The 27419-nt window shown below is 35.0% G+C and overlaps 1 protein-coding gene across 1 annotated transcript in view; it reads right to left on the reverse strand.

The window, feature by feature from the left end:
• The window catches only part of LOC144440009 (dynein axonemal heavy chain 8-like), a 103768-nt gene that overhangs the window by 45849 nt on the left and 30500 nt on the right, over positions 1 to 27419 (reverse strand). The window contains exons 30-56 of the mRNA XM_078129238.1: positions 26258 to 26498; positions 25753 to 25952; positions 25028 to 25181; positions 24472 to 24635; positions 23359 to 23461; positions 22884 to 22988; positions 22160 to 22321; positions 21355 to 21579; positions 20590 to 20762; positions 20249 to 20427; positions 19516 to 19703; positions 19084 to 19278; positions 18683 to 18817; positions 17905 to 18066; positions 17173 to 17419; positions 16024 to 16265; positions 15354 to 15494; positions 11630 to 11867; positions 11145 to 11287; positions 10259 to 10393; positions 9676 to 9798; positions 9006 to 9219; positions 8497 to 8603; positions 8041 to 8204; positions 7354 to 7549; positions 6672 to 6794; positions 5904 to 6034 (exon numbers count right to left, since the gene is read on the reverse strand). Of these exons, the coding sequence (XP_077985364.1) occupies positions 5904 to 6034; positions 6672 to 6794; positions 7354 to 7549; positions 8041 to 8204; positions 8497 to 8603; positions 9006 to 9219; positions 9676 to 9798; positions 10259 to 10393; positions 11145 to 11287; positions 11630 to 11867; positions 15354 to 15494; positions 16024 to 16265; positions 17173 to 17419; positions 17905 to 18066; positions 18683 to 18817; positions 19084 to 19278; positions 19516 to 19703; positions 20249 to 20427; positions 20590 to 20762; positions 21355 to 21579; positions 22160 to 22321; positions 22884 to 22988; positions 23359 to 23461; positions 24472 to 24635; positions 25028 to 25181; positions 25753 to 25952; positions 26258 to 26498 (4590 nt within the window). The remainder of the gene's footprint in view (positions 1 to 5903; positions 6035 to 6671; positions 6795 to 7353; positions 7550 to 8040; positions 8205 to 8496; positions 8604 to 9005; positions 9220 to 9675; positions 9799 to 10258; positions 10394 to 11144; positions 11288 to 11629; positions 11868 to 15353; positions 15495 to 16023; positions 16266 to 17172; positions 17420 to 17904; positions 18067 to 18682; positions 18818 to 19083; positions 19279 to 19515; positions 19704 to 20248; positions 20428 to 20589; positions 20763 to 21354; positions 21580 to 22159; positions 22322 to 22883; positions 22989 to 23358; positions 23462 to 24471; positions 24636 to 25027; positions 25182 to 25752; positions 25953 to 26257; positions 26499 to 27419) is intronic.

Here is a 27419-nt window from a genome sequence, read left to right on the forward strand (position 1 = left end):
TTTTCTTGTTACAAATCAATTCAAACAACTTACTGGAAAGTTAGCATACAGTTATGGTCCTCTTTTGGCATTGACAAGTGGTGGTCTCACTATTTTAAATAATATTAACTTTGCAACACACACTGTTCACACTTGTCCCAAGCAAAGTGACTTGAATAACTTGAATAGTCAAATTGAAAAAAAATGACTTGAATGACTTGAGTCAACTTGATCAAGAAATTGTTAAAGAACTTGATATAGAAGTTGATCAAGATATTGAAAACAACTTGAAAATTGACTTGATTAAAAATAAAAAAAAATAAAGTAATTTAAAAATAAAATATTTTGTATTATATAGTTATTATATAGTTATATTAGTGTAAAAAATGAGTGATACAGAAAGTGTAACACAACCTCAAGTAGAAACTCAAGTAGAGACTGTTACTACAAACAGTAAAACTAAAAATCCAGGTAGAGTTGCATGGGGTAAAAAATTAGCAGTAATTTCAGCTGAAGCAAAAAAACGAAAAAAATTAAAATCAAAAGAACTGATAGTCGATAGCGTCAAATCAATGGAACCAATAAAGGTAACTGAGTCAGACAATAAAAGCTCGCAATTTAATAGTACTAATACTATGATTTTATTAACTCTTGGTTCATTAGTAATTGGGGTAGCTGGTTTATATTATAAAAGACAGTGGTTTTTACAATCAAGTGATATTCAGTCGTCAGCAGAGTCAACAGATTCATCAGAATCAACAGTCTAAACAATTAACGACACCATAACCAATTAAAAATAAAGCTCTATTTGAAATGGAATAATAAAATAATATGGAATAATATGGATCACTATTTTATTATTATATTTATTACATTTATTTTATATATATATATATTATATATATACTATATTATATACACAATACACAATGACAGACTATACTAAACTAATCATGAATGGTCTATATGATGGTGCAGTTTTATCTGCTTTAACAATATCTAATAGTTTTATACTTGACAAAATAATATGGATCACTATTTTATTATTATATTTATTATATTTATTTTTTTTATATATATATTATATATATACTATATTATATACACAATACACAATGACAGACTATACTAAACTAATCGTGAATGGTCTATATGATGGTGCAGTTTTATCTGCTTTAACAATATCTAATAGTTTTATACTTGACAAAATAATATGGATCACTATTTTATTATTATATTTATTATATTTATTTTTTTTATATATATATTATACATATACTATATTATATACACAATACACAATGACAGACTATACTAAACTAATCGTGAATGGTCTATATGATGGTGCAGTTTTATCTGCTTTAACAATAACTAATAGTTTTATACTTGACAAAACTATAAAGATGGCTCCAGACAGTCCTAAAACAAGTACTTCATTCAAAAAGTTTGCTTCTCTCGCAATAGCTGTGAGTGGAGCAGTATTAGAGAAAGATATGTTGGAACAAAGAAATATGTTACCAGTTGATCCTTATAAAGGATAATACAAAGAATATTTAATATAATTTTTAATTTTATATAATTTAATATAATTTAAAATATATCTTAATAGTGTAGATACTATACATAACGGGTGCGGCTGTTGCGATGTTGGTTGGTGGAGCTGTTTTAAATGCAACTGCCTTTGTTGGAGCTAGTTATATAGGTAAGGCAGCTACAGGCGATACGAAAGAAGAACATGAAAAAGAATTAAAGAGACATGATTTATGCTTTGGAGAATTTTAACAAAGATCGAGAGGTATGGTTGGAACATAGGCAAAAAGTATTAGATTTTATAGCGAAACAAAAAAATTTAGATGTTCATGCGAGACAAAATCTGGTTCTGACTGATCAAAACTTAAATTTATATCTTGAATTTCATCCAGAGAGTACACAGAGTACACAAAGTAGTCTTGACAATCTTGACAGTCTTGCCAGTCTTAAGAATGAACCTGAATTTAGTGACTATTATCAACCTTCTAACACCATGAAGACATACCAATATATTTATTTAGCTGGTGGTGGAATATTATTAGTTTATTTAACAAAAAAAGATAATATAATAAACTAATAAACTAATAAACTAACTATATAATGGAATGTCAATTATGTAAACGAAATGGTGTAACAGATGTAGCCAGTGATTGTACTAACATTTTCAGTACACTTTGTTTTAATTGTTGTGATTTAATGAACAAAAAAATAAACTGGTATAACATCATACATTGTAACATATGTAGAAAATTCAATATACCTCGTAATGATATTTGTAAAAACATTTGTGGTAACATCTATGGAAGGTTTCACTGTTTTGACTGCTGTAATTCATTAAACAAACATTTAGATAAACATTTAAATGAATCTTTAGATAAATCTTTAGATGAATCTTTAAATGAAAACTTTGGACATAATCAAAGAAAACAAAAAAGTCGAAGCATCTATTACCCTAAAAAACACATTAAAAAGGTTTTTAAAAAATATAATCTAAATTATTATCTTTTAAGAACTGTTACTATAATATTTTCATCAATTAATGAAGTTTATATAGAGCCAACACGATATCGATCACTCAACTTCAGTGTAATTATAAAAGCAATTCTATTATACTTAGGAAAATATCAGGAGGCTGCTTTAATACCAGAGTTGAAAATGGAAGCATTTTCACAGAATCAAATTTTTAAACGATTTTGGGATAAATGGAACGCAGAATATCCAGGGATAGTGAGATTTAGTTGGTGGCGTTTACGTTGGCGTCAACTATTTTTAAAAATAAAGTATAAAGTTAAATCAATCAAAAAATAAGGTTTTTTAGGTTTATAAGATTTATTAATACACCAATCCATTCTTTAATAATTTGTTTTGAGTAATTTTATTACATTTTTTAAATTATTTTTATCAATATTTCTTATCATCATATTCACTTCTTTTGCTTGTGATGGATTTAAGAGTAGTAAATCATTATCATTAAAATATTCTTTCTCTTTTTCATTCTCTTCTTTTTTTACCGTTAATGGTCGAGGAAGATTGGTAGGAACTGGCCAATCTAAGATATTATAAATATTATAAATATTATCTTTTTTTTCTTGTGGTAAATTTATGAGATCATTAATAACAAAATTGAAATCATTTTCATCAAAATATGAAGGTGGAATGATGGATTTAATTTCTTTTGGTTCAGGGGAAGAGTTAACTATGGCGCAAAAAGTACAGGAAGCGGGGCAAGCAGGATTATAGTATTTTTTGTTAGACATTCTCTTTGTATTAGGAAATCATTTATATTCATAATTATATAACATCTCTTTATATCTGTTGAATTGGGGCGCACGCCAGTGAGTCATAATGTATTTATAATAGTAAACAGTTGACCACTGCAATGAATAATATACTTCAAATAGCTTTCTACGATTGCTTTCTATAATTACACACTAACGCTTAATTTGCCTTAAAATTGATTAAATAAGGGTATGTCGCTTTAGAACCGGTTTAAAATTGATTTTAGTACAGATATAAGTAGGGATTTCAGGTGATTTTTAGTTCTGTATCCCAGACCAGTAAACATTGATGCCATTATTCAAAAAAGTTTGTTGAGTATCTGAACAAAACTTTACAGTGATGTATCAGGATGAAATATTTACATTTCCAAACTAATACTTTTGATCAAAAGTGGCCGTTACCATGAAAACGAGTCAAATCCATATTTTTAATAATTTTGTTGTTTTTACATCCCTGCCTCGACTACAACTACCATACAGTGATCTAAACTTCAACTAATGGTATGCTTGGGTGATAGCTCCATTTTGAGCAGTATTTTAATAATTATGTGGGGGTGGTTGCCATGGAAACAGATCCTATTCACAGTTTAGCGAAAATCATTTATTGGACCATAACTCTGGATATATTTGAGCGAATCTGACCAAATTTGGCATATACATAGATATATGTTGGGACTGTATAATATGTAGATATGTCATTAATGTTACCATGGAAACTATGTGTGTGACAAAACTGTAACTCATTGAATACTCTTGGTTTATTTTAGGTCGACCAGTCAATGAACAACGGTTGTAACGTAGTTTCATTCACTGAGGAATACTGCTATTTCCACACATTTTTAACATGGACACATTGTGTTAGTGCATGTGAATAAAGTGCTAGTCATATTTCATTTATGTACAACAGCATTTTTATTTCTATTTTATATCCTCAAGGTCTCCCTTCTTAAGATCTAACAGTAGTGGAAAGTGCCATGCTATTTCCTCATCTTCCTTTATTCACTTTTCTTCCCTTTCTTGAACTGGACAATACAGTTATAGATGTCACCAGTGACCATGGACTCTGACATATTTACAAAATGTTTAGAAGAACTGGAAAAAATGTACAAAAACAATAATCCATTAGCATTTAAAAAAAAAATATTTCTGCAGATCTATAGTGTCAGTAACCATTGTGTTTGTGTAAACTGGCAAATATACATGAAGATGATGTAGACTGAAGTTATTTTACAAACCTTGCACAAGATAAGAACATACAACTCAATACAACCTGATCAAATTTATTATTACCAAACACAATAATCCAGTTTGAACCAGCCTTGGAAAAATGATTCCACTTTCAAGTTTAGCATAGTTTGATAAAGTTGAGACTGAGTATCAACCCATACACTGATACAGTTGGTATGGTAATACAATACGCAATGCCATACACATATTTTGATGGTGTCCGCCCCCCACCCCCTCGCCCCTTTTTGCAGTATACATGTACATACTGCAACCCATAAATACGATCAAAATTGGTATCTAAAGACAATTATTTTAATTTGCTATTCTCTAACACTTGCTTTCAATCTCGATACAACATCAGGCATGAAAAATGTGACGCCATTTTGTACGAGTAAACTTTCTATTTCGAACAAAATCATTGAGTTTCAACAATTTCCAAGGTTTCATGACACATAAAAACATCATATACGACTTCTTTATTGTGTTAACATTTAAATTTACGCTTAAGTATGATTTGAAAATACGTCCTACCTGCAAATTTCGCACAAGTTGAGATCGTCGCCACTTCTCCAACCTTCTCAAAATCATGTCGTTTCAGCTACAGTTCCCGGATGTAAACAAGCAGTAGCGAGACCATTTTCAAATCGGGCGCTACGCCTAACTTTCCCATACGAAGGGGCCAAATAATCATTTGAAAATTACTTATCAATAACATATTTTCATAAATTTGGGCTAAGGAAGTTAAAGTAAACAAATATTATTGACAAAAAACGTTCAAAAAGTTTGGTTTTTGAAGCCATTTTTTAAATTCTCAACCGATTTTTTCACTTTACACATCGAACAATAGCCTATTCACCCCTCTTTCAAATGTGTTATGGTATGGTCCAGTTCAGTGACGCGTAGGCGGGAAATAGTGAACAGAGGTCGAGAGGTCATGTTGAAAAAATAGTGTACACGATCGAAGGGCGACCGCGCATACGGCCGTAATTTTCGATCAAGTTTGCACTTTGTCGCGCTGTAACTTCGTTATTACCGGTTCAATTACTATCAAATTATAGTAATTTGGTTATTTATTTATAACTAATATTTCAAATGCAAATCAAAATGGTTTTTGAGTTAAATGCACTTCAATGAGGAAAATCTGAGGTAAGACGTGTCGTTTCACACTGTGTCCGAAAAAAAAGTCACGTGACTGAAATCCCTAATATAAGGCTTAATTTACCTTAAAACTAGTGAAATAGGAGGTATGTCGTTAGAGTGGCCCTAAATTCTCAGTTATTATACTACTGGAAATTACTATACAATGGCAGACAGTGACAAAGTGAAAACTTCACATAATTCAATAACTTTAAAAGTTTGAAAGTAGATATCTATGCACAGTATACATACCTGGTGAGTGTTATCTGGAATATCTTGTAACCAGCAACAAATGATGCTAATCTAGTCAGAGATTGTTTACCTGATCCACCTACGCCAACAAGTAAGCTGTTACCACGTGGTGTACGGATAATGCGGGATATCTAGAAACAATTTAATAAATAGGCATGAAGTGGATATTAGAACCATCCTGAACTTTTTGTTGTTACATGTGAGTGACGTCCCACTCAATAATCACTTTCAGTCTTACGCAATAACGCATGTGTTAAGGTTGAATATGCCGTGGAGACTAATGTCACTGCAACCTAAAAAAGATCTTTCTTAGTATCTCTCCAAACTTCGTCATCCTATTATAAGGCTTGCTTCTGGTTCCTTTGAGTTTTGGGGTCCTCTCTTGTTTTCAGGAAATTAACATCTTCTATTTTCACATGAAGATATATACAGTATTTAGAGGCCATATTGCATCCTCTAATAATGGCTTAATTTTGCTATCAATTTGACCTCTACTTCAAAGGTTATTATCATGGTGACTGCTAGTTTTTTTTTCCCTTGATTGGAACTGTGAATGGCTTTGAGCAAATTAAGTAACAGAATAATTTTGAGAAGCATGCATCGCCACGGAGCATTCTACATTAAATTCATACAATACTCTCTGGTCATATGAGGAAAAAGCCATGAGTTCAGCTGCAGTGCAAATACACTGTACTTTCAAAACTGCAAAAAATGACATACGACAAAGAGAGAATAGTATAATTATGTAGATGTTACAAACAAATTTACCTTAACTAGATGCACCATGGCATCCTTAAAGAACACCAAATCCATGCTAGCACCTCTAATAGTATCATTGTACATAGCCATGTATAACTGTAACTTATCAGCCAAAAAGCCCAAGCCAGGTACCTATTGTAGAAACAAAATCACAAACAACACAATAGGATAGTTCTGTTTAAAGTGGCACAAGTAAGCTTTTTGACAAGTAAAAATACTTTCACTAAAACCTTGAGTAAACTATTATTATAGTATAATGTTAATGTCAAATGCATGCCTTCTATGACATTGCAATTGTTGTGTGGCATTGCTAGAACAGTCAACTGCATATTACGAGTTTCCTCGACATCTTACATCATTGAATCACTCATGTTATGTCTAGATACCAGTTACGAGTTCGGTCAATTGCAAGTGATGGTTATAGGCCCCGGTATTGTAGCATTGTGTCCCTCTCAAGCAGTTCAAAGTATTGTAAAAACTTGTCAAAATATTCACATCACTAAAAAAACAGAAAGGCTTATTCAGTTACTTTCTTTTTCAAAACATTTATATTTCCTATGAATAACTGAATAATTTTCAAAATTTCAAAAACATACTGCACAGTTTACACGTGACATATCATTGTCTTGTTTTGACGAATTTTGGTCACTTTGAGTGAGGAATAAAGCTATATAGAAACATTCTGACTAACCAGTTCATATATTTTGGGTGCATCTAGATCAGCATCCTCAGGTTCATCTCCAGTGGGTTCTGGTGGATCTCGTAGGAAGTCAACAAAGTAGGGTTCATTGGTTTGCACAATAGTTGCACACTCATCACCCACAGCGTCTCTTGATGTCCTCACCACAGCGTTAGTAAACCAATCTTTGTCTTCGGCATTGGTGAATCTAATTTTTGTATAGTGTAACAAATGCCATCATATTTGGTATATTCTAGATTGGACTATCCCTATTTAGTATTCAGACATTCAAACTATTTCTTTAATTTGTGAGAAACTACTTCGAGTATTGGACTGTCACGTTATGGATTGGTAGATTTTTGATACTTCTATTTTATTTCTATCTATGCATTATTGTAAAGCGGTGTAAACATTCCCATGTCCCACGATCCCATGTGATTCTAGTTTAAACAACTGGAGGTGTTGTCCTTGTTGGACATTGGACATCATCAAAACAGTTGTAAAAATGAATATTAATGACAAAAGCCCATTAATTTGTCATGAATTACTACTGACAAGCGCCGTTCGCGCTTCGCTCACCATGGGATTGAACCATAATGAATGCCTTTCATCAGGGCCTTGACTAGACTGGGATAGTGACGAGTACATTGTAGTATGGAATATGGTCCCTGTCAGGAAGCTACACTATATTTTCCTTACCTGTCAGCAATAACTCTTGTACATTCATGCTTCCACAGAAGTAGAAGTGTGTCCTTAGTGTTACACTCGTCACCTTTGATTGTTAGCATACCTTGCCAGATACGAGACAAATCTCTCAAGTTAAAGATGTAATGGAACTTAGCTGGAGTTGGCAACATTTTTATCTAAAAAGAGACAGACATTACACAGATTGAACACATTCACTCAGTTTATTATAGGCAGTTGAAATTACTGGGGAAAGAAAACAGGCACGCATGAAGGTCAAGAAGAGAGAGTTTCTTATCTTTTTGTTTAAAAACATCTAGGGTCAGTCGGGTTATTGGAAACACACAATCTTATTTCGTTTGCCTAAGTAGTGTTCCAATCCACCATTTTAATTGTTGGAGATCTCCAGAAGTCAACACCTATTCTTAGGATAAACCAATCTGCAGTAACACCTTATATAAGCTTTCTCACCTTGACTGCTTGCCACAACATTCTGGTAGCTGGCACTAGTTCCTTGGTTAACTCTACAACATCAGCAGCAAAGCGTTCTGGACAGAAATATCCACATCCAATGATACCTGTCAAAACATGAATTTTTTTAAAATGTTATTGTGGTCACTGATATCTTAACTTTAAACTTAAACATTCCCTTGCAAAACATTTCTCTGCCATAATATTAAAGAAGAACTCCCCAACTGTATATGTCCATTGTACTTCACTGTACACTGCACATTATTTTTCATTACGAGTTGTACATGTAGTATGCACACAATGGGTTCATTTTCATATCAAACCATGGAAGCCAAATTAAACTCATGATCATTGACAGCACCATGAGCAAATGAATAATACATTAACTATATTTCATCATTTCAGATATAATATTGAATCAAAGTGCATGCACTTACACACTTCTTTTCAACTGTTTATTTTTTCAACACATATCTGAATACTTAATAAATATTATAAATACTACCTACCAAAGATCTTATCAATTGAAGCATTTGAAGGCAGGGTACAATTAAAGGTATTAAATTGTCTTTTAAGTCGTTCTGGGATATCATTTCTTCCACCACCAGGGTGAATCATGGCAGCTAAAAACTGTATGTCAACAATAGTGGTGAAGTCACCAGGTTTGTCCAGACTGTACATTCCGTTCATCTCCATCATTTGACGTACTATCTCATTGGTTACCTGTAAGAAGGGAAACATCAGTCATTGGTTATGTCTACAGCATAGATTTCCTACACTTTCAGCAGTGTGCGAACACTTTCACTACTGTGCAGCTCTCAGAAGGGTTGCTCCCAGAACATTGAAAGCCAATGAAAGATCCAATTATTACTACATCCACAGAAATGCTTTATTTCTATACTTCATATTTTATTATAATAAAAATGATAAAATTTATTTAAGTAATTGCGAAATGATTTTCTTTCAAAGCACTAAATGTCCAGTAGAGCGAAACTAAATACTACAAATACATGAGCCATATCTAGGGTAAGGGTCACATGTTCTGAATAATGAGTCAATCTGCTGACAAAGACTGAAGTATGGTGTTGAAAATTTAAGTTAACAATTTTCAAGTTTGTGGTTGGAACAAAAGCATACTGGATGACCAACAAAGAAGAATTTCTGAATATAAAAACATACCTGATCACCCCATTCATTGATAATAGGCATATTAATATCGTCCACAAACACTGACATTCTCCTACCAGCTGGAGGACCATACGTACTACCCATTCGTTTGTCTACATAGCTCTCTATAGTACGCTGTAATAACAAAGTTAAAACTGATTTCAGTTTAACAAAGTAAGTACTAAATGTGTTGAGAGAGAGAGAGAGAGAGAGAGAGAGAGAGAGAGAGAGAGAGAGAGAGAAAGAGAGAGAAAATCAGAAATAAGAATAAGCAAGTATAATAACTATCAGTATTAAAGTTCAAGAATTATCAGATAAGAAACAAAATTACTTAAATTTTGAAAATGGTACATAAAATTTAGGTTTCAGTTCAGTCTATAATCTGAAAATTAGTTTAAATCTCATTCTGCTGTCGGGTGTCTTTGAGTGGACTCGCATGTGGACAGTGCATGTACACATGCAAGCTTCGAGTAAACATGAATGTGGACATTGTTTTGTCGGATTTTGATATACCATTTTTTACATGAAGAAAATGATAGCTTACAATGAATACCAAAGAGATTACACTTAAAAAAAATGATCTATTTAGTATTACCTGAAACATCATTGGAGTACTTGCTGATGAAAAGTTAAAGCTTTTACTCATATGTACGTCTGGATCATACTTCAGCATATAGCCTTTGATCATAACAGTCTTGGCTGTACCTTGTTCTCCAATAAGTAGCACGGCCTACAAAATATATAACTTGCAATGTAATCTTGTTGTGTGAGGCGAAAAAAAATTATAAATAAATTGTGTGTTTCCAACATGGCCTCTGAAAATAGGGTACGTAGGCAGGATTTTATTTATTTGGTGTTTTTTTATCTTTATTTTAAGTATTTTTATTTTTGAAAAATATTGCTTCCACCACAAAACGAAATGTCTGTCAGAATACACCTCCTGTGAAAGTTTGCTGAAATATGTGCTATCACAGTAATATCGTCTGGTCTGCCCGGAAGCTAGCCTTAGTTTAAGTCAGCAAATTACATTCTCTATCACATCTCCATTCTCAACCAACAGATCTTTCTCATACTTTCATACTTAAAAATAAAACACTAAAAAAACTGTCTTCTTTTGTGTGGATGATAAACTGAGTGAATGTCTGTGATTCAGAGACAGTTAAGTGAACACTTTTGGCTGCTTGATACCGGGAAATTTTTTTTTTTAAGTTGGACATTTCCCCTTGAGAACTTAACAAGTGAATAACAACTCCAAACTTTGAAGATTTTGGATGTGAAACATTTTCTGGCTTAGCAATAGAAAAAGTAGGTCCTAAACAAAAGAAAACTGGTAAAAATAATCGATATGACTCTACTGGTAATCCAACACCATGGATTCAAACAATAGGTTCAAAGTTCTACAGACTAATACTTTCCTGTTATCTGGAATCCATATAACACTCATAAAGTTATCATCTCTCACAGAAAACTTAGCCACTGACCTTGCTTTGCTGTGATATGGTGTGTATCAGAAAGTTACTCCTCACATTGTCCACATTGGGTACCAGGATATTAGAATATTCAGGGACACAGTCTGATGGATAGATGTATTCTTGTACTCTGTTAGACCAATGCTCCCATTCACCTGTGAAAATGTATAAAATGATACATCTAGATACAAACTAAATCTATAACTGTTGTTCCTTGTGGTGGATTTTACAGGTGGGTGATAGCATTGCCTTGGCAAGGTGGATATAATAATTTTCTCATCAAGTTAGTGCAAACATCATTTGAGCTGTAACGTCCCATGAGTGAAACACCAAGCCTACATCATTTTAGTTGTAATGTCCCATGAGTGAAACACCAAGCCTACCATCATTTTAGCTGTAATGCAATGTCCCATGAGTGAAACACCAAGCCTACATCATTCTAACTGTAGTTGACTTGTCATAAGATTGAGATGTAGTGAACACAACTTTCTACATACCATCAGCTCTTACTACATATTCAAAGATAGTATAACCACTGTCTTCTGGTATCTTTGGTAGATCTAAACAACTCTCATGTTCAATTATAAACTGCTCCATTCTAGCTCTGTCCTCCAATTCAAGAAGAGCTCCTAGACTCCACATCAAGGCAAAGATAAACAACTTTTCAAGATGACTTGCTGATAGAACTCCAGCTTCTTCCTTGCTAGGAATCAAGCCTTGCAACAAATCTGTAGCCTACATATATACAACATGAGAACACGATTCAGTCAATCAATCAATCAATCAATCAATCAATCAATCAATCAATCAATCAACAATTTCAATAATGCGGCAGACTCCAGGACCAAAGTACTGTTGAATGGCACAAATAGTGGTCAATGTACACACAATGCTTTTTTGAATATATGTCTGTTATAAGTTAAAGTTTATTCTTGAAAGTGTTCAGATTTGATGATTGCTGTATATCCAATGGTAAGTTTGAGACAATTGAGAAAGCTGTAGATTCTGAAAGTTTTGACAATTACAGTGTATAAAACTATAAATCGAATCGGATCATAAATACATGGAATAGTCAATAGACCAAGTCTTCATAAATGGTGTGGGGGGGGGGGGGAGAAGAAGAGAGAGAGAGAGAGAGCGAGATACATGACGGATTCTTTGCATTAGCAGTTCAAGTGCAACTTTCCCCGACTTGGTGAGCCAACAAGTCTGGTGTCATAAAAATTGTTTGCATCTCTAAAGCTATTTGCAATGTCACTGATAATGGGTCAGTAAAACTGATAACTGATATGACATTGGGGCTTCACACTTATACTCCGTTCACACTAGGACCTATCCTCCGGAGAATCAGTGACTTAAATTAACTCCGGAGGTAATTTGCGTGTGTGAATGGTCGACTCCGGAGAATCTGTGGATTATTTTACTGCGGAGGTTTTGGTTGATTCAGCTCCGGAGATCCTCCGGAGGAAAGGATTAGCTTGTACTCAGTTGTAGGTGTGAACGCTTTACGCCGGTGTAAGCGCCCTCAATCGGTGTATTGCAGTCATCGCACTAATTTCCCCGGTCAGCAAATTACCATGTTGCCAGCTAATTAGTGCGCAATATTGAGAGTTCGATCGACAATTACCGAGCCACATGTTCATACATGTATTGTAAACTGATGTCGCCGCGTACTTAGGCCTTTCTTGTTTATTAGGATAGTGGTGTGTAGCACCATGGGTGAAGTCATAAAACTTTGTCCGGAAGAAACCATTTCATGTACTGGTTATAAGTTGGCATAAACACGTTTGTATTTATATACTCATCTTTACTATCACACTTTGGTAAGCTTGCTAATCTTTATTCAGAACCACCAATGTATTAAAAAAAACATTGAAGTCGGCAACGAATCATAAATATTGTTATTATTATTGATGTACCACACCACATCATCCCTTCAATGAATCATCCTCCCATGTAACATTTATGTGGTTCACTCAAACTATGTCTTATACTAACTGCAATAACTGTAGCGTGTACTGTGATTTTGGGGTTCTTTCCTCTGTTTTTGTACCTTTTTCCGTTCCGATGTTTGACTGGAAGCAATCGCTACAATTTCTCCAACGGTAACGCAAATGGCCGAGGTCACAGTGAAAACGCCGTTTCAAAATGTTGCTACTTTTAGGTTTTCCTGTCGAATTGCAGAGCCAAACTTACGCGAAATATTATTAGGAGAACAAGACTCGTTAATTTGCTATTCAACCACCACATATTGCCCAAAATTTAACACGTGTGAGATACGTTTTCGTTACGATCTGAAAAGATACCTTATGTTTAGCACACGATGTCTTCGCCACCGTATTTACGGAAACTGCTATCAAAGAAGTTGTTGCCGAGATAGCACAGTAATTTGCGTAAATATTCTCTTCAGATTTTGTGGATTTCCTTTGTATTAACTCCCGATTATAAGTTTTAACGGTACATTTTGGCCGACATATGAGCATCACAGCCATATAAGTTCAAACGCTGTGAGCATTGGAGGTACATGTATCTGTGAATATATGGTTTGTGTAAAAGTTGCTATTGATGTCTACGTTTTAGGTACTTGTCCTCGGGTTTTAATTTTACGATATTTCCATCTTGAAGTTTTTTACTGAGACTGAATGTGAATGTACTCGGAAAAGTAATGGGGTGACTGGGGGAACCCGTCCCGTTTTACATGTGCAAGTCAGATGGTGTCACGTAATTAATCTGCAAATAAATGCAGCTAGTTCTCAACATCACGTAATTACGTACAATTAGTGTTCGGTAGGATTTTTTTTTCGTTTGGTTTACTGAAATATTTCATAGCAGACGACTGATGTGCGATGTGAAATTGATAACATATATTGGGTCATTTCACCACTGAGTGCCGTAAGTGTTTGGAAGTTGACTATTGCGTGAATCATTTTTGACTTTTTTACCAGTGAATGTCTACGCCACACTTATTCCTCTGAAGATTGTTCAGTTCAAATAAATTAAAGTAAAGACGATACGAGATTTGATAAATACTGATATTGTTACATGTACAGTACTACAGACATGCACACAGTGCACAGATCACATACGGAAGTGCAAATTTGCCGCCATAACAACGAAAGGCCTTGCGTGGAAAGTATTTCGGAAGGCAGAATTTGCCTGCGGTCTCGTTGCGATATTATTTTTTTCATTAGCGGGTTGTTCACCATTTCCATCACTCCTACCTGGCTTACTAGCCGGAGAAAAGAAATTAGTTATTTGCCGTTTACTCATACTGAAACCGGCGGTGGTTCTCCGCCGTGTAGGCTATTTGCTGTACCATGGAAGTAGAACCATGGCTGTACTATGTCGACAAACTACCATTATTTGAGAAGAGACGTTTAATGTCAGGGGCAAACGGGAGTAGAGAAAAACCATACAACATGTCCCTCGCTAATAGTAATACACCCATGGTCCACAACAGCGAAAGAGGTAACAACTGGTGTGACTGAATTCAGAATTTGTACGAATAGAAAACACATGAATTCACGTTGGTCGACATGTCAACGTCGAGCGTGTTGCGTGGCTTGTCGAAATAAAAGTTAAACTGGGCATCACGACGCGACGACGAGTGAAATTGTTAACATGCATGAGATCTGAGAAGACATCTTCGCTTATTTCTCGAACGCATGAACGTACACAGCAATAAACAACACAAGGCAGTCTCTACAACTCATGTTGTTTACAATGATCGCACTATGCACTTATCGTTGAACTTATCGTTTACGCCGGCGGATAATGGTGTCACATTGTGTGTGTGAACACATACAGCTGATCCCCTCTGTTTACTAATCGTTCTCACCTATTTACGCCGGAGAAAAAAAACCACGAAAAAAGCAATATGAACATGCCTTTAGATACTGAGCTTAGCTTTGCCTGATGTGTTATGTAATAGTGCTTTATCACATTTGTAAATATTGCCAACAAACATTATTCAGTGATAAGAAAGATAAGAAACCCCACTTCCTTAGCTAATGACTTGATTCTGTAATGATAAAAGGCCCCCGAACTGGAGGTTATTGTCAAATTTGAATGCATACAATGAACATCACAGCAATTGCTCTTTGAAAAACCATGATATCGAGCAGCTGGTGATTTTTTACAATAAATTTGGTATGTGTGGACTGTCTGTGGAATGTGCGTTGTTACAGAAAGTTGACATTTAAACTTGATATAGACAATTACCTGTCTGATATAGTTACACTGCAAGACTACCATTTTAGGGTTGAGTGAATTAATAATGCAGTTGTAGAGCTCTTCAAAAATCTTATCAAATAGACCTTGTAATATATCAGCTTCTTGGGGAGGACGTGAATTTAACCAACCCTGTTGATAAATGTGACAACATTCATATCATATTAAGCTTTAAAGTTTAACAAAAAGTCTCTTCTTCCACTCTTGAATCGGATAATTCTGTCAGATCCGGTTCAGATACAGCAGAAAGACAACAATAATTTGTTGGTCACATGTCTGTTCCCCAATCAAAAGTGGGAGAAGAGAACCTACGTGTATAAAACTAAATTTTTGTTCCAAACACTAAATTGAAAATACATTAAAAAGGTGTGAAAATTCCATGTAATAAATTTTATTACATGGAATTTTCACACCTTTATCTATTTTTTTAACTTTTCTCAAGGAATACAGAACAGAGAACACACTTTAATACTGTTCATCTGAGTTCACCAAAGGAAAAATTTAAAGTGATACATATAAGTTTTTGTTAAAATTTTCTGGAAGCCTATCAACTTATTGCTACTGTAGGTAAATCAAAGTTGAAGTAAATCTGCATACATGAAGTCTATTTCACTTTCCTCACAACTTCAGCTAAATCTGCATGTAATAATAAATAACATACCCCAAGTATTGGTCGCCAGTCAAGCACTGAAGAACTCATGAAGACCATACCATTTCTTGAGACTGTAGCAGGTGAGGCATTGTCAATATTATGTACTTCAAAGACAATCTTACAGTTTGGTGCCATGGGGATACGGTCACCATTAGCTAAGGTTAGTGTCTTGTTATCATCCAGTACACTGTTCAAGTTTTCAATCCAGATAGCATCTACAGGCCCATCCAATACCAACCATATGTGTTCACCTACAGGAATTAATAAGAGGAAGTTATCATATAAAATCACTGATATGTTCAACTAGCATATCTCACTGTATTTACTAAACGTATGTGCTAGTTTCCTGTCATTCTAAAAGATGATGTGGATGCCATCTACATCTCTGGAGATTTGCATATTATAAAGTTATTTAAATTTTGATTGGTCGCACAATTTTTTGATCTTATGGATAATGAAGTTATTTTGCAATCTAAAACGTTGTGAACAAACATAAACACAATTTTTTGATCTCATGGATAATGAAGTTATTTTGCAATCTAAAATGCTGTGAACATGAACACAATTTTTTGATCTCATGGATAATGAAGTTATTTTGCAATCTAAAACGCTGTGAACATGAACACAATTTTTTGATCTCATGGATAATGAAGTTATTTTGCAATCTCAAACGCTGTGAACAAACATGAACCACTGTTATTCAAAATTTAGACAAAACTACATAAAAATACAATTTGTATGCATTTCCAAAGTACTACAGCAGGTACAAGTAATATTTTGTCATAGTCTTTTGACCATGAAAATCACATACCATAGAAATAGCAGGTACAAGTAATATTTTGTCATAGTCTTTTGACCATGAAAATAACATGCCATAGAAATAGTTTTTAGAAGAATTCTCCTTTGACCTACTTGCACATAAAGCTGATTACTACAGTGTACCCATAATACACCAAAAGGGATCAATTTTAGGTGGTTTTGGGTGTAGGGGTGTCTTGTGGGTGCCACCTAAAGTGAATCTGGGGTGTGTTCTTCCAGTTGCTTTAGGGGTGCACCCAAATTCGGCAAGGGTATAAACTTGTTTTTTGACAATCACACTATTTACAGTTTCAAACACTTCTAATCTACAATTCTGCACAGTACAGTAAGGACTTTTACCTTTCTTGGCTTTGAGAGTTTTTCTCCAGAGAGTAGAAAAGATACCATCAGTCCAATCATTGGTGGCTACATCTAATCTGCCAAACATCTGAGGAGCTGTGATAGCTTTAGGGTTCATTTTCATTTCTTTGTGTGGGTCACCACAATCTCCCATGGCTTTCATCAAGATGTGAATACAGCAGGACTTCCCGGCACCACTAGGACCCAGTGTCATCATACCATGACGTACACGTTGTGTTTCATACAGCTGTTTGGTGAAAAAGAACAAGAAATTATGTTATTGGCGAACAATGTAGGATTTCCCAGCATAAATAATGCCCAGAATCATCATACTGTGATGTACACATGGTGTTTCCTACAAATGTGGTGAAGACGACAAAATTGTAGTGAATAACAGATAATATCGCTATTTGACCAAGTTTTCTAACACAAAAAACATGATGGTAAACATGAAGTTCCAACCTTATGAACCTGTTTACTGAGATGATGGTAAACACATCAAAATACTACCAGAAATCCAGCACTGCCACTGTATCTCACATTAGAAGTAAATTTTTATCAACATCTCACCAGGAAATACAGAAGGTTTTATTACTGAAGGCATGAAAGGTTTTGAAATGTGGTTGAAAGTGAGAAAATCACATTGACATGAGAACACACCCCCACCCCCATTCCCTAACCAAACAAAGTTCACTTATCAAGCTTGTGTAACATTGTGTCATCACCCCTTACCTGTACAAGTTTGAGATTCCAGGCAGGATGATTAACAAGGCCAGCTTCTTCTATTTGAAACGAAAGAGCATTCTGTAATTCATCATAAGAAGCACTATCTAGTTGGATGCCAGGGAATAAATCACTAATCAAACTCAAAAACAATGGCTCATCTTCATCAACCTGTGAAAAAAAAGGATAAAACATCCAGGAAACTTTCATTTGGATAACTTTTCACAAGTTTATGTTCCACATAGCAAATTTTTCCATTCATAATCATAGCTTAGTCATCAGTATATGTATCTACTATTGTATGAAAGTTCTCAAGGTTTTGAACAGACAATGGAGAGAGAGAGAGAGAGAGAGAGAGACCTAGTAAAATTTCTATAGATTCATTATATGGCAGAACGCCATGATGTGCGAGTGCAAATGTCGCGTACTCAGGTATTTGCACGAGTATAGTGAGTGAAAGTGCAGCTGGAAATACTTCAAGCACGAATGTAAATACCCCTTAGTACCCATACAGGCACTCATGCGGTATGGGGTTCTGTTATCATTACATAATATGTTTATCTGAAACAACAAATTTCCATAAAAATGATACCATGCGACATCTCCATTTCATTTGCATACAGGTAATATGCAAATTAATGTTTTCGGTATTGCACTGCAGTGCAAATACCACACCTACAAATTACCTACCTACAAATTTTATTGAAATCTTATATAAATCATGTAACTACTTGTGTTTTTTTCCATTTGACAAAATGCCAACACTTAAATATAGCATCACACTTACCAGTTTAGACAAATTCATATCACGAAGAACTCTCATCACAATAGTGTTTTCTGTGTCTTCTGGTCTGGCACGTTTATTAGCTCCAAGTGTACGCAGTACAGACAAGATATTTCTCAGACCAAAGTCATAATGGACCTGGAATTAACAAAAATATGATAGAACACCATGACAGGAGTGCAAGTGGAGTATACTCAGTGTATTTGCATGATTGCTTGCAGTGGTCTCTGCAGCCGTACTTTCATGAGAATAGTGAGTGAAAGTTCAGCAGAAAACACTGCAAGAACAAATTCAAAATACCCATACCCACACTGGAACTCAAGTGGCATGGGGTTCTGTTAGTATTACATGCATTTATCTGAAATGGCAAAGTTGTACAAATAATCATAAAATTCATTAATTACCTGCTTGGTTAGCTGTTCTTCACAAAGTTTGTACAAAGTGTAAAACTTCTGAGCAAGGATGATGTTGTCTTGGAAACCACAGCTGGCAAGTTTTACTCTCATGATGATCTGTCTGTCTGGTACCATCATGGCAACAGTTCGGAACTGTATCTTTAAGTTCTCAGGTAGTTCTTGACGACCAGCATAACCAGGATTCTTTATGGACACAAAATAAATACAAAGATACAATCAGTCACCTATTTTCAGCTCCACACATGCAGGACTGATTGAGGTATATTGCCTTCATAAATTATTACACTTGTAACAATTTACATTACATAACTCTTCACATACAAGTACATGTGTACATCACTTTTATTCAGTAGTAAACACATCCCAGTAGAGAAAACACATAATTGCACATGCAGAAAGTATGTGAATTATAAGTCTTACCATAGTGATAAAGAGACCAAACTCTGGATTTAGAGATACTACATCACCATCAGTAAAAATGAATTCAGTCTTGCGTTCCTTCTTGGCAACAAGCACAATAGCAATTTGCTGGGCAGCCACTGACAACACAGGCAGTTCAATACGATTGAATTCATCAAAACAACCCCAACTACCAGACTGGGCAAGACCTGTATGACATTTAAAAAAAAGTTTGTAGTAAAGGCTACTATTTGTCAAACTACAAAGTTAATACACCAGATAGGAGACATGGACATAAAGAATAATGGGTTTGAAAAGTAAACATCAAGTATGTATGTCTTTGGTAAATTTAAAGTTGTTGTATTTCCAACATGTCAGCCACATGCTGATATCCTTCTACAGTGACAGACAGCTTGTGCTTGGGATGATGGCTAGGTGCTACTCTCTTATTAATAACATCAGATCAGTTTTTTTAATCTACTCTTAGAAAAACAGACATTATTGCATCATCCTACTTTTAACAATTTGGCTTTTTTTTTTTAATACTTGTAGTACTGCATGTACACAGCATTATTAGTCACTACCCTGCAAAAGTTTCACAACAGTATACCGGTATTTGTTTCAAGTGGATGGGTTTTTTGTGGGTTTTTTTTTTTGCCTACACGCTAAATTAACTTTACATTCAAGCTATCTTTCAAGACAAAAGTGCATGCAAATCAGAGCAACTTGAGGAATACACATCCACACATTTTACCTTTATAGATACGTCCAAGACCACGGAAATCCATCTGATCGGAGCAGTTGAAGACAACAACATATTTACCCAGTGCTTTACCCATATCTTTGGTTGTCTCAGTCTTACCAGTTCCAGCTGGACCAGCAGGGGCACCTCCCATACTCATTCCCAAGGCTTGTGCCAAGGTGATGTAACATCTAACATAAGTGTGAAATGACAACAAGTTTTAATTGAGTACAATGTAAAGATTGTCATGTAAAGTAACAGCATAACATTGACTGTATAGTACGCATGACAACAAAATTTGCTTATATGTAATTTTATACTGCAAAACCACTCTTTCACATAATTGTATTTACCTGTCAGTAAGAGGTGTGATGACAAGACGGTCAGTACAACCTAAGAATTCATTCTGATAGATGAAGTCCACATCAGTGATAGACACAATACAATGATCTGTATCATCCTTAAAGTAAAACCTGGCTTGTTTCAACCATTCAAAGTCATTGGGAGTCTTTATGTGCATACGGACCTGTACAAAGATAAAAACAAATGAAGATATCAAAGACTTGCTTGTACTTACACAACTACTACAAATTATGAGAATCACCTACTTTTAAGTAAAATTACATGTGTTGTCTGGAGTACCTGTTACATAGTGACAAGTAATTAGAAAATAGGCCCTCACAGTGACTTCCTGTTTGGGTGCAATTTCTCTTCTCAAGTGTTCATCACACGATGCACCATCTTCGTAACGAAACTTTGAGTATCCAAACTCTGCTATGCACTTGATATTCTGAACAGTCAGATGATTGAGCCACTATAGCTGAAAACTTTTGCAAATTAGTAAAATGTAACATATTATGTCAGTTGCCAGGCATGACTACAATGATAGTGTATACAACAATACTGTATCACATGGTATGTACAATAGTTCATTACGCTACTAAACTACTAAGTTCTACTCACCAAATCATCAAAAATATCTCTCTGATGTACATGAATGGTGACAAGTGTCTCATATTTGTCATGTTCTAATTTAGTCAAATCTTAAGTACTGTATCACATGGTGCGTAACAATAATATTAGTTCACTACGCTACTAAACTACTAAGTTCTACTCACCAAATCATCAAAAATATCTCTCTGATGTACATGGATGGTGACAAGTGTCTCATATTTGACACGTTCAAACTTAGTCAAATCATGAGTAGTTTGTTCAATCAATCTATTCAGCAATTCCAAAAACTTGACATTTGTCACTGGCATAATCTTCTTGTCATATCTAGCATTGCCAAGGGCTTCCTCTGCATCTCTGGTCCATAACATTTGAATCCCAAGTAAGCCAACCTAAGTAAAACACAGTCGTTATTTGCTTTCATCCTACATGTAGGTGATGAGACAATTCTATATTTCAGAATGCTGAGTGCTTTTCTCATTCTAATCTTCAAATATTTTCTCAATCATACAATGTGTAGTGCTTCAAGCTAACAACACCTTTGTACATCTGATATTGTATACTTAGAAATGCGTCCCTATCCAATCCTAGTTTCAATAATTTATCATCACCATCAACATTTTTAGTTTCCATTATTTTCTGAAAATCTCACCATCTTTCTTATCCTAATTTTGACCACCAGCAATAGTACAACACTACTTTGTGAATCACCACCGCCACCAATACCACCACCACCATCATGATCATCATGATCATCACCACCATCATCATCATCATCACCACCACCACCATCATCATCATCATCATCATCATCATCATCATCATCATCTTCATCATCATCATCATCATCATCATCATCATCATCATCATCATCTTTCACTTTTTTGGAATATGTAATAAACATTTCTTTCTACTGACACCAATAACACAAAATATTAAGCTAGCAGTACATTATGATACTGGTATTCTTACCTGTGCTGGGTAGCCATTCAGAAAACCGAGTAATTCAAATGAGGAGTCATTGATAGCTCTTGAAGCTTGTTTGATAACACTGTGCAAACTTCTCTGTTGTTCACCGAGTAATTCACCAAGCCAGGATTCTACATTACCCTTGGCAATCACAGGAGTCTCCAGCTGCAAAGACAGTATATATCAGTTGAGAATTCCATTTCAATCACTTTATAAATACAGAAATGTGTTCAAAACACTGTACAGAAGTTATGAGTTGTTGTGATAACAACTCAGTCAGATCCTGCAGGGAAATTTGTAACTGTGGCATGACATTTCCATTTCAAGTGTTTTGTTTAAGGTACTGAGAATTTATTTCAGTCTAGTATTGTGTATCACTTCAACAGAACTGTTGTATTGAGTCACATGACGAACATTGGCCAATTACAGCAAGCTTATAATTACTTCAATTCCTGGCCAACACTGGTTTGTGATAATTTAAAACATGGTTCTTCCAGGGAAACATTACAAAATGAAATTTTTTAGTAGAAGTGCATAAAATGTTATATGTGGAATTAACATGATTGCATCTCTCTGTGGAACTGTAGAAACACTAACTTTAGATGCAGAGTTTTCTTTCCAATGGACTACTACTTTTTCTTACTTTTTATGTCAAAAACATACAGTCTTAAATGCATTGTTTGAAAAAGACTTTTGTTAAAGAAAAAGGAATATGTGAGATCCTCACCGGAATAGTTTCTCCTTCCCTTGATATAACTGCTATTATTCTATCATAGTCTTTTTCATGGAATTCTACCTCATTGACATTCTCAAAGACACCAAGTAGATGAGCCTGTCAAGAAAAAGATGAAAACATCACAAACTATTGTCATAGTAACAATTTTGTTTTTTACAGTTCTAAACTTTTAGGGTGATTCTGTGGCAAACCTAAGATTACAAGATTTATATCACTAACAACTCTTTGGAGGAACACTTGAGGTTACGTACATGTACCACCGTACAATATCCTGCCCATTCATGCTGAATTTATCTCTTTCAATAACAATACAAGTACCGGTATTAAACTCAATTCCAAAGCTACAGTTCATCGTTCCAAACATCTCAAACTTCTGACAGAAAACAATCTTTATTAAAAATAATGTTCCAAATAAGGTACAGTACTAATTTTGATGTAAAGATAATCAACAAAGAATGTACACTACCTGAATGGTATGTGAGTCACTAGCTTGACCCAGAATTTCTAGTAAAGCAGGATCAGACACAAAGAAGAACCTGGGAAATACCAGTCTCTTCTTTTCCAAATACCTGTGAAAACAAAAACAATATCCTTTAAATTTACTAATAGTCAAATAAATTAATTAATAAATTTGATAGTTTTTGTTCAGTGTAATAAGTAAATACATGATAGCTAAGGCAGTATCATGATTTAAGTAAGGAGAGTGTCATACAGTTTGACTCTACCGAACAACACAGGTTTTCCCCGGGTACTCCGGTTTCCTCCTGCATTAAACACTGAACCCATGAGGGATGGTCCTCGGATCACTGGACTTCTTGGGAGACAAGTGTTTATATGCTTAAAAAACTATCCAGTATAAATAAAAAATAAAGATTATTTACTGCCCATCCAAGGGATGGTGGTCATGACTGTAATATTGATGATGCCCGAACTGCAGGCGAGGAAGGTGTGGGTATCATCAGTATCATTACAGTCATGACCACTAGCCCGAGGGTAGGCACTGAATTGTGACATTGCCCTTGCCAAATAATATTCATTTTATTACACTGAACAACAACTGTATAAACAAAGAGTTCAACTTGTCAAAAATGAGTTGTGTGTGTTACCACTGAAAATATTACCATTCAAAAATGTGGATTCCACAAATTTACAGTATAGAAGGTTTTTAAAAACTGATAAGCATGTTTACATGTACACCAGGAGTTTACAGCACATAGCCTTATGAATTTTATTCTTCATTTGTAGTAGCTGCCAATTATTCTGCATGCTATTTACTCGCCATGGCTAAACATGTGATGTGAACAACCACTTGTTATACATACAGTGTACGCGCAGACATTCAATTTGACATCATAGGGCAACATCATGTCACGCGACAGGGCAGCATCACTTTGTTTAGAATGTCACATGTTTATGTTGTAGCCAATAACAGTGTATATGACATCAGTGAGGTGTAATAATAAGGTATGCTTCGACTTCCCATATCATACAATACTGTCAAGCAATACACAACAACAATTAGTTTGTATGGATACTAGTATTGCAATGAAGTGACAGGATTGAGACCGAGGCAACTTACCCAGTGAGTGACTTCTGACAGAGTTCTAACTGTTCCAGTAGATGTGGAAGTAGTTGTCCCATAGTTTCATCACCAACACAGCAGTGTACAACATTGGTTGTTTCATGGGCACGTTGCATGATTTTTCCCCATGACTTGTCTATATTGGCAAACCGTTTGGCTTCCTAAAAACACAGAACAAAGAATTCATCACACTATTTGTATATAGCCTGCAGTACATTACATTGTACATGATTGTATTTTTCACATTGTTTAAATATGCGAACTTCAATCTATTGGAACCCCCTCCACACACACACACAGACATACAAAATCATACACATACATTAGAAAAGGCACATTGGGAAAAAAAAATGAGCGACGCCGTGAAAGTGTGTCAAAAGTGTAGGATAGGGAATGAGACTGTCAACCAGCTTTTGAACACTGATGCCATTGTATATTTCAATTCTCTAAGACTTGTTGACAAATCTGTGAATTGTAGAATGTCCTGATGCAACAACTTTAATCCTAATTACATATTATGGGATAGACATAATCCAGGCTATTCATACTATACCTTAGGTAACTGTTTAGCAATATCACCACCAACAAAGACGGCTTCCAAATAAACCCACAGGTTCTGCACTACTAGCCAATTTTCAATGATGTCTGATGTATTAGATAGCTTCTGAACCCAGGTCTGGATATCTTTCTTGAATGGAGCATTGTACCTGCATAAAATATGGAACAATACTGTCAACATTTCAAGAAATGTTGGTATCAATTGGCCTTCAATTTATAATCAAAAATATTTCAACTATCAATATTGATATTTCTAATGCTACTTCTATACTGTGTAAACATCCCAAAGGATTATCGTCACACAGGCGTATCGTTGGTGGCGCCCTTTAGAGCTCACTCGTGTTCAGGTGAGCACAATTTATGAGATCGGTGATATCAATGATGGATATAACTGCAGTGTAGTTTAAATTTAAAGATTATAAGCCAAGAACAGCATAAACTTGGCTCCTAAGGACAAAATGTTCTAATGCACACTTTTTAAGACTACATTTTGCCTTGAAATAACTGTAGTATGCAGATCTGTCAGTGATAGTTCAGTTTTTATTTCTGTTAGGAGTATATCTTTTTCTTGACTCTAACACTATCACCCTAAAGTTTACTTCAGGCAAATATGTTGTGAATATCTCATTTATTGTTGCAGTCTGCAACAGTACTGTACCTAGTCCTACATGAGTGTAAAGTTAGAAGCCATGTTTATAGTCTAAGACTGTACCAGCATACCTGTTACTGAGTAATGATCCAAGGACCATCAAGCTGTCCTCCATCAGTGCTACCGTCTCTGAAGTCTCTCCACCTTTTAGTAGCAACTCTCCACGACTTTTAAACTGAGAGAAGGATAGACTCTGAGCAGTCCATTCTGCAACTACCTGAGCTAACTTAGCTTCTATGTCTTTCTCCTTCACAGCCGAGATACAGATATCCTATGTAAATCAAGTTACAAGACATGAAATTCATGATAATGCTGCAAAGATTTACTAAGGTTTGGGAATACCAACAACAGAAAGAGGGTGGGAGGAAGACACATTTGGTAAATTTGACATACCGAGATGGCATTTGGGGAGATTGTTGATATATACTCAATATGTATTTCACTAAGTAGGTTTTACCTACTTTAATATCCTGTCCTTAATAGAAATAAAAATTTTCAATATTAGACAATTTTATTACATATTTTGACTTCTCTATATTTTCACTGGTTTAACAGTGTATTTCATGTATTGATTACCTCGATATCTTCCTTGTGGTCCAGCAATGGTGCTTCTGTGATATCTTTGAGAGCAAACTGCTCTGAATGGATATCAAAGGTGAAACCAGTCACATTGGCTATCCTATCCCAATGTCTGTCTTTCATAGCTTTGTTTGCCATCAATTCTAGCAATGGACAGGTTTCATTGAAGTCATCAATCTTCTTCTTCAAGTCAAGGAATGCCTGCCATTCTTTCATGCCTTTAGGAAGTTTACGGCATCTAAATGACAAAACACAAATTAGAAGAGTTGCTCATTTTTACATCAAGTAGACAATCAAATGAATCAGCAAAATACTACTTAGTAAAGTAGTACGCTGACCTGTCATCAGTCATGGTTGACAATGCTTGTCAGGTTTAGGATAATGTTGTCAATCATCTCTAATTAATAGCACGAGGGTAAACAAGTTGCTCTATTCATGTAATCTCATTCTCAGACTCAGCTTATTTACAATTTCATAGTTTGGCTTGTGAATCCGAGTACCTTAGTAGAAGAGAAAATATATGATCATTTGTTCGTAATCTTAAATTTCCATCAGTTGAGATATGGAACAAATTGCCAACTGATGTGGTATTATCATCAACTGTACAGATGTTTGAAAATCGTCTAGATAAACGGGGGGAAAACCAGCTCTTGTATTATGATTATAAGGAAAATACTAAATAATTAAATTAAATTAAATATTAAATTGAAACTTCACTGTATAGAGACTGTAGTGCATGTACATGGAACCTCATGACTAAGTTAGCACAGAGATGACAGTTGTGGCCAGACAGGACACTTCACTATACAAAGACTGTAGTACATGGAACCTCATGACTAAGTTAGTACAGAGATGACAGTTGTGGCCAGACAGTACACTTCACTATACAGAGACTGTAGTACATGGAACCTCATGACTAAGTTAGCACAGAGATGACAGTTGTGGCCACAGTACACTTCACTATACAGAGAACTGTAGCACATGGAACCTCATGACTAAGTTAGCACAGAGATGACAGTTGTGGCCAGACAGGACACTTCACTATACAGAGATCTGTAGTACATGGAACATCATGACTAAGTTAGCACAGAGATGACAGTTGTGGCCAGACAGGACACTTCACTATACAGAGAATGTAGTACACAGGAACCTCATGACT

The sequence above is a fragment of the Glandiceps talaboti genome, chromosome 9 (assembly GCF_964340395.1).
Source record: "Glandiceps talaboti chromosome 9, keGlaTala1.1, whole genome shotgun sequence".
In the NCBI taxonomy this organism is placed as follows: Eukaryota; Metazoa; Hemichordata; class Enteropneusta; family Spengelidae; genus Glandiceps; species Glandiceps talaboti.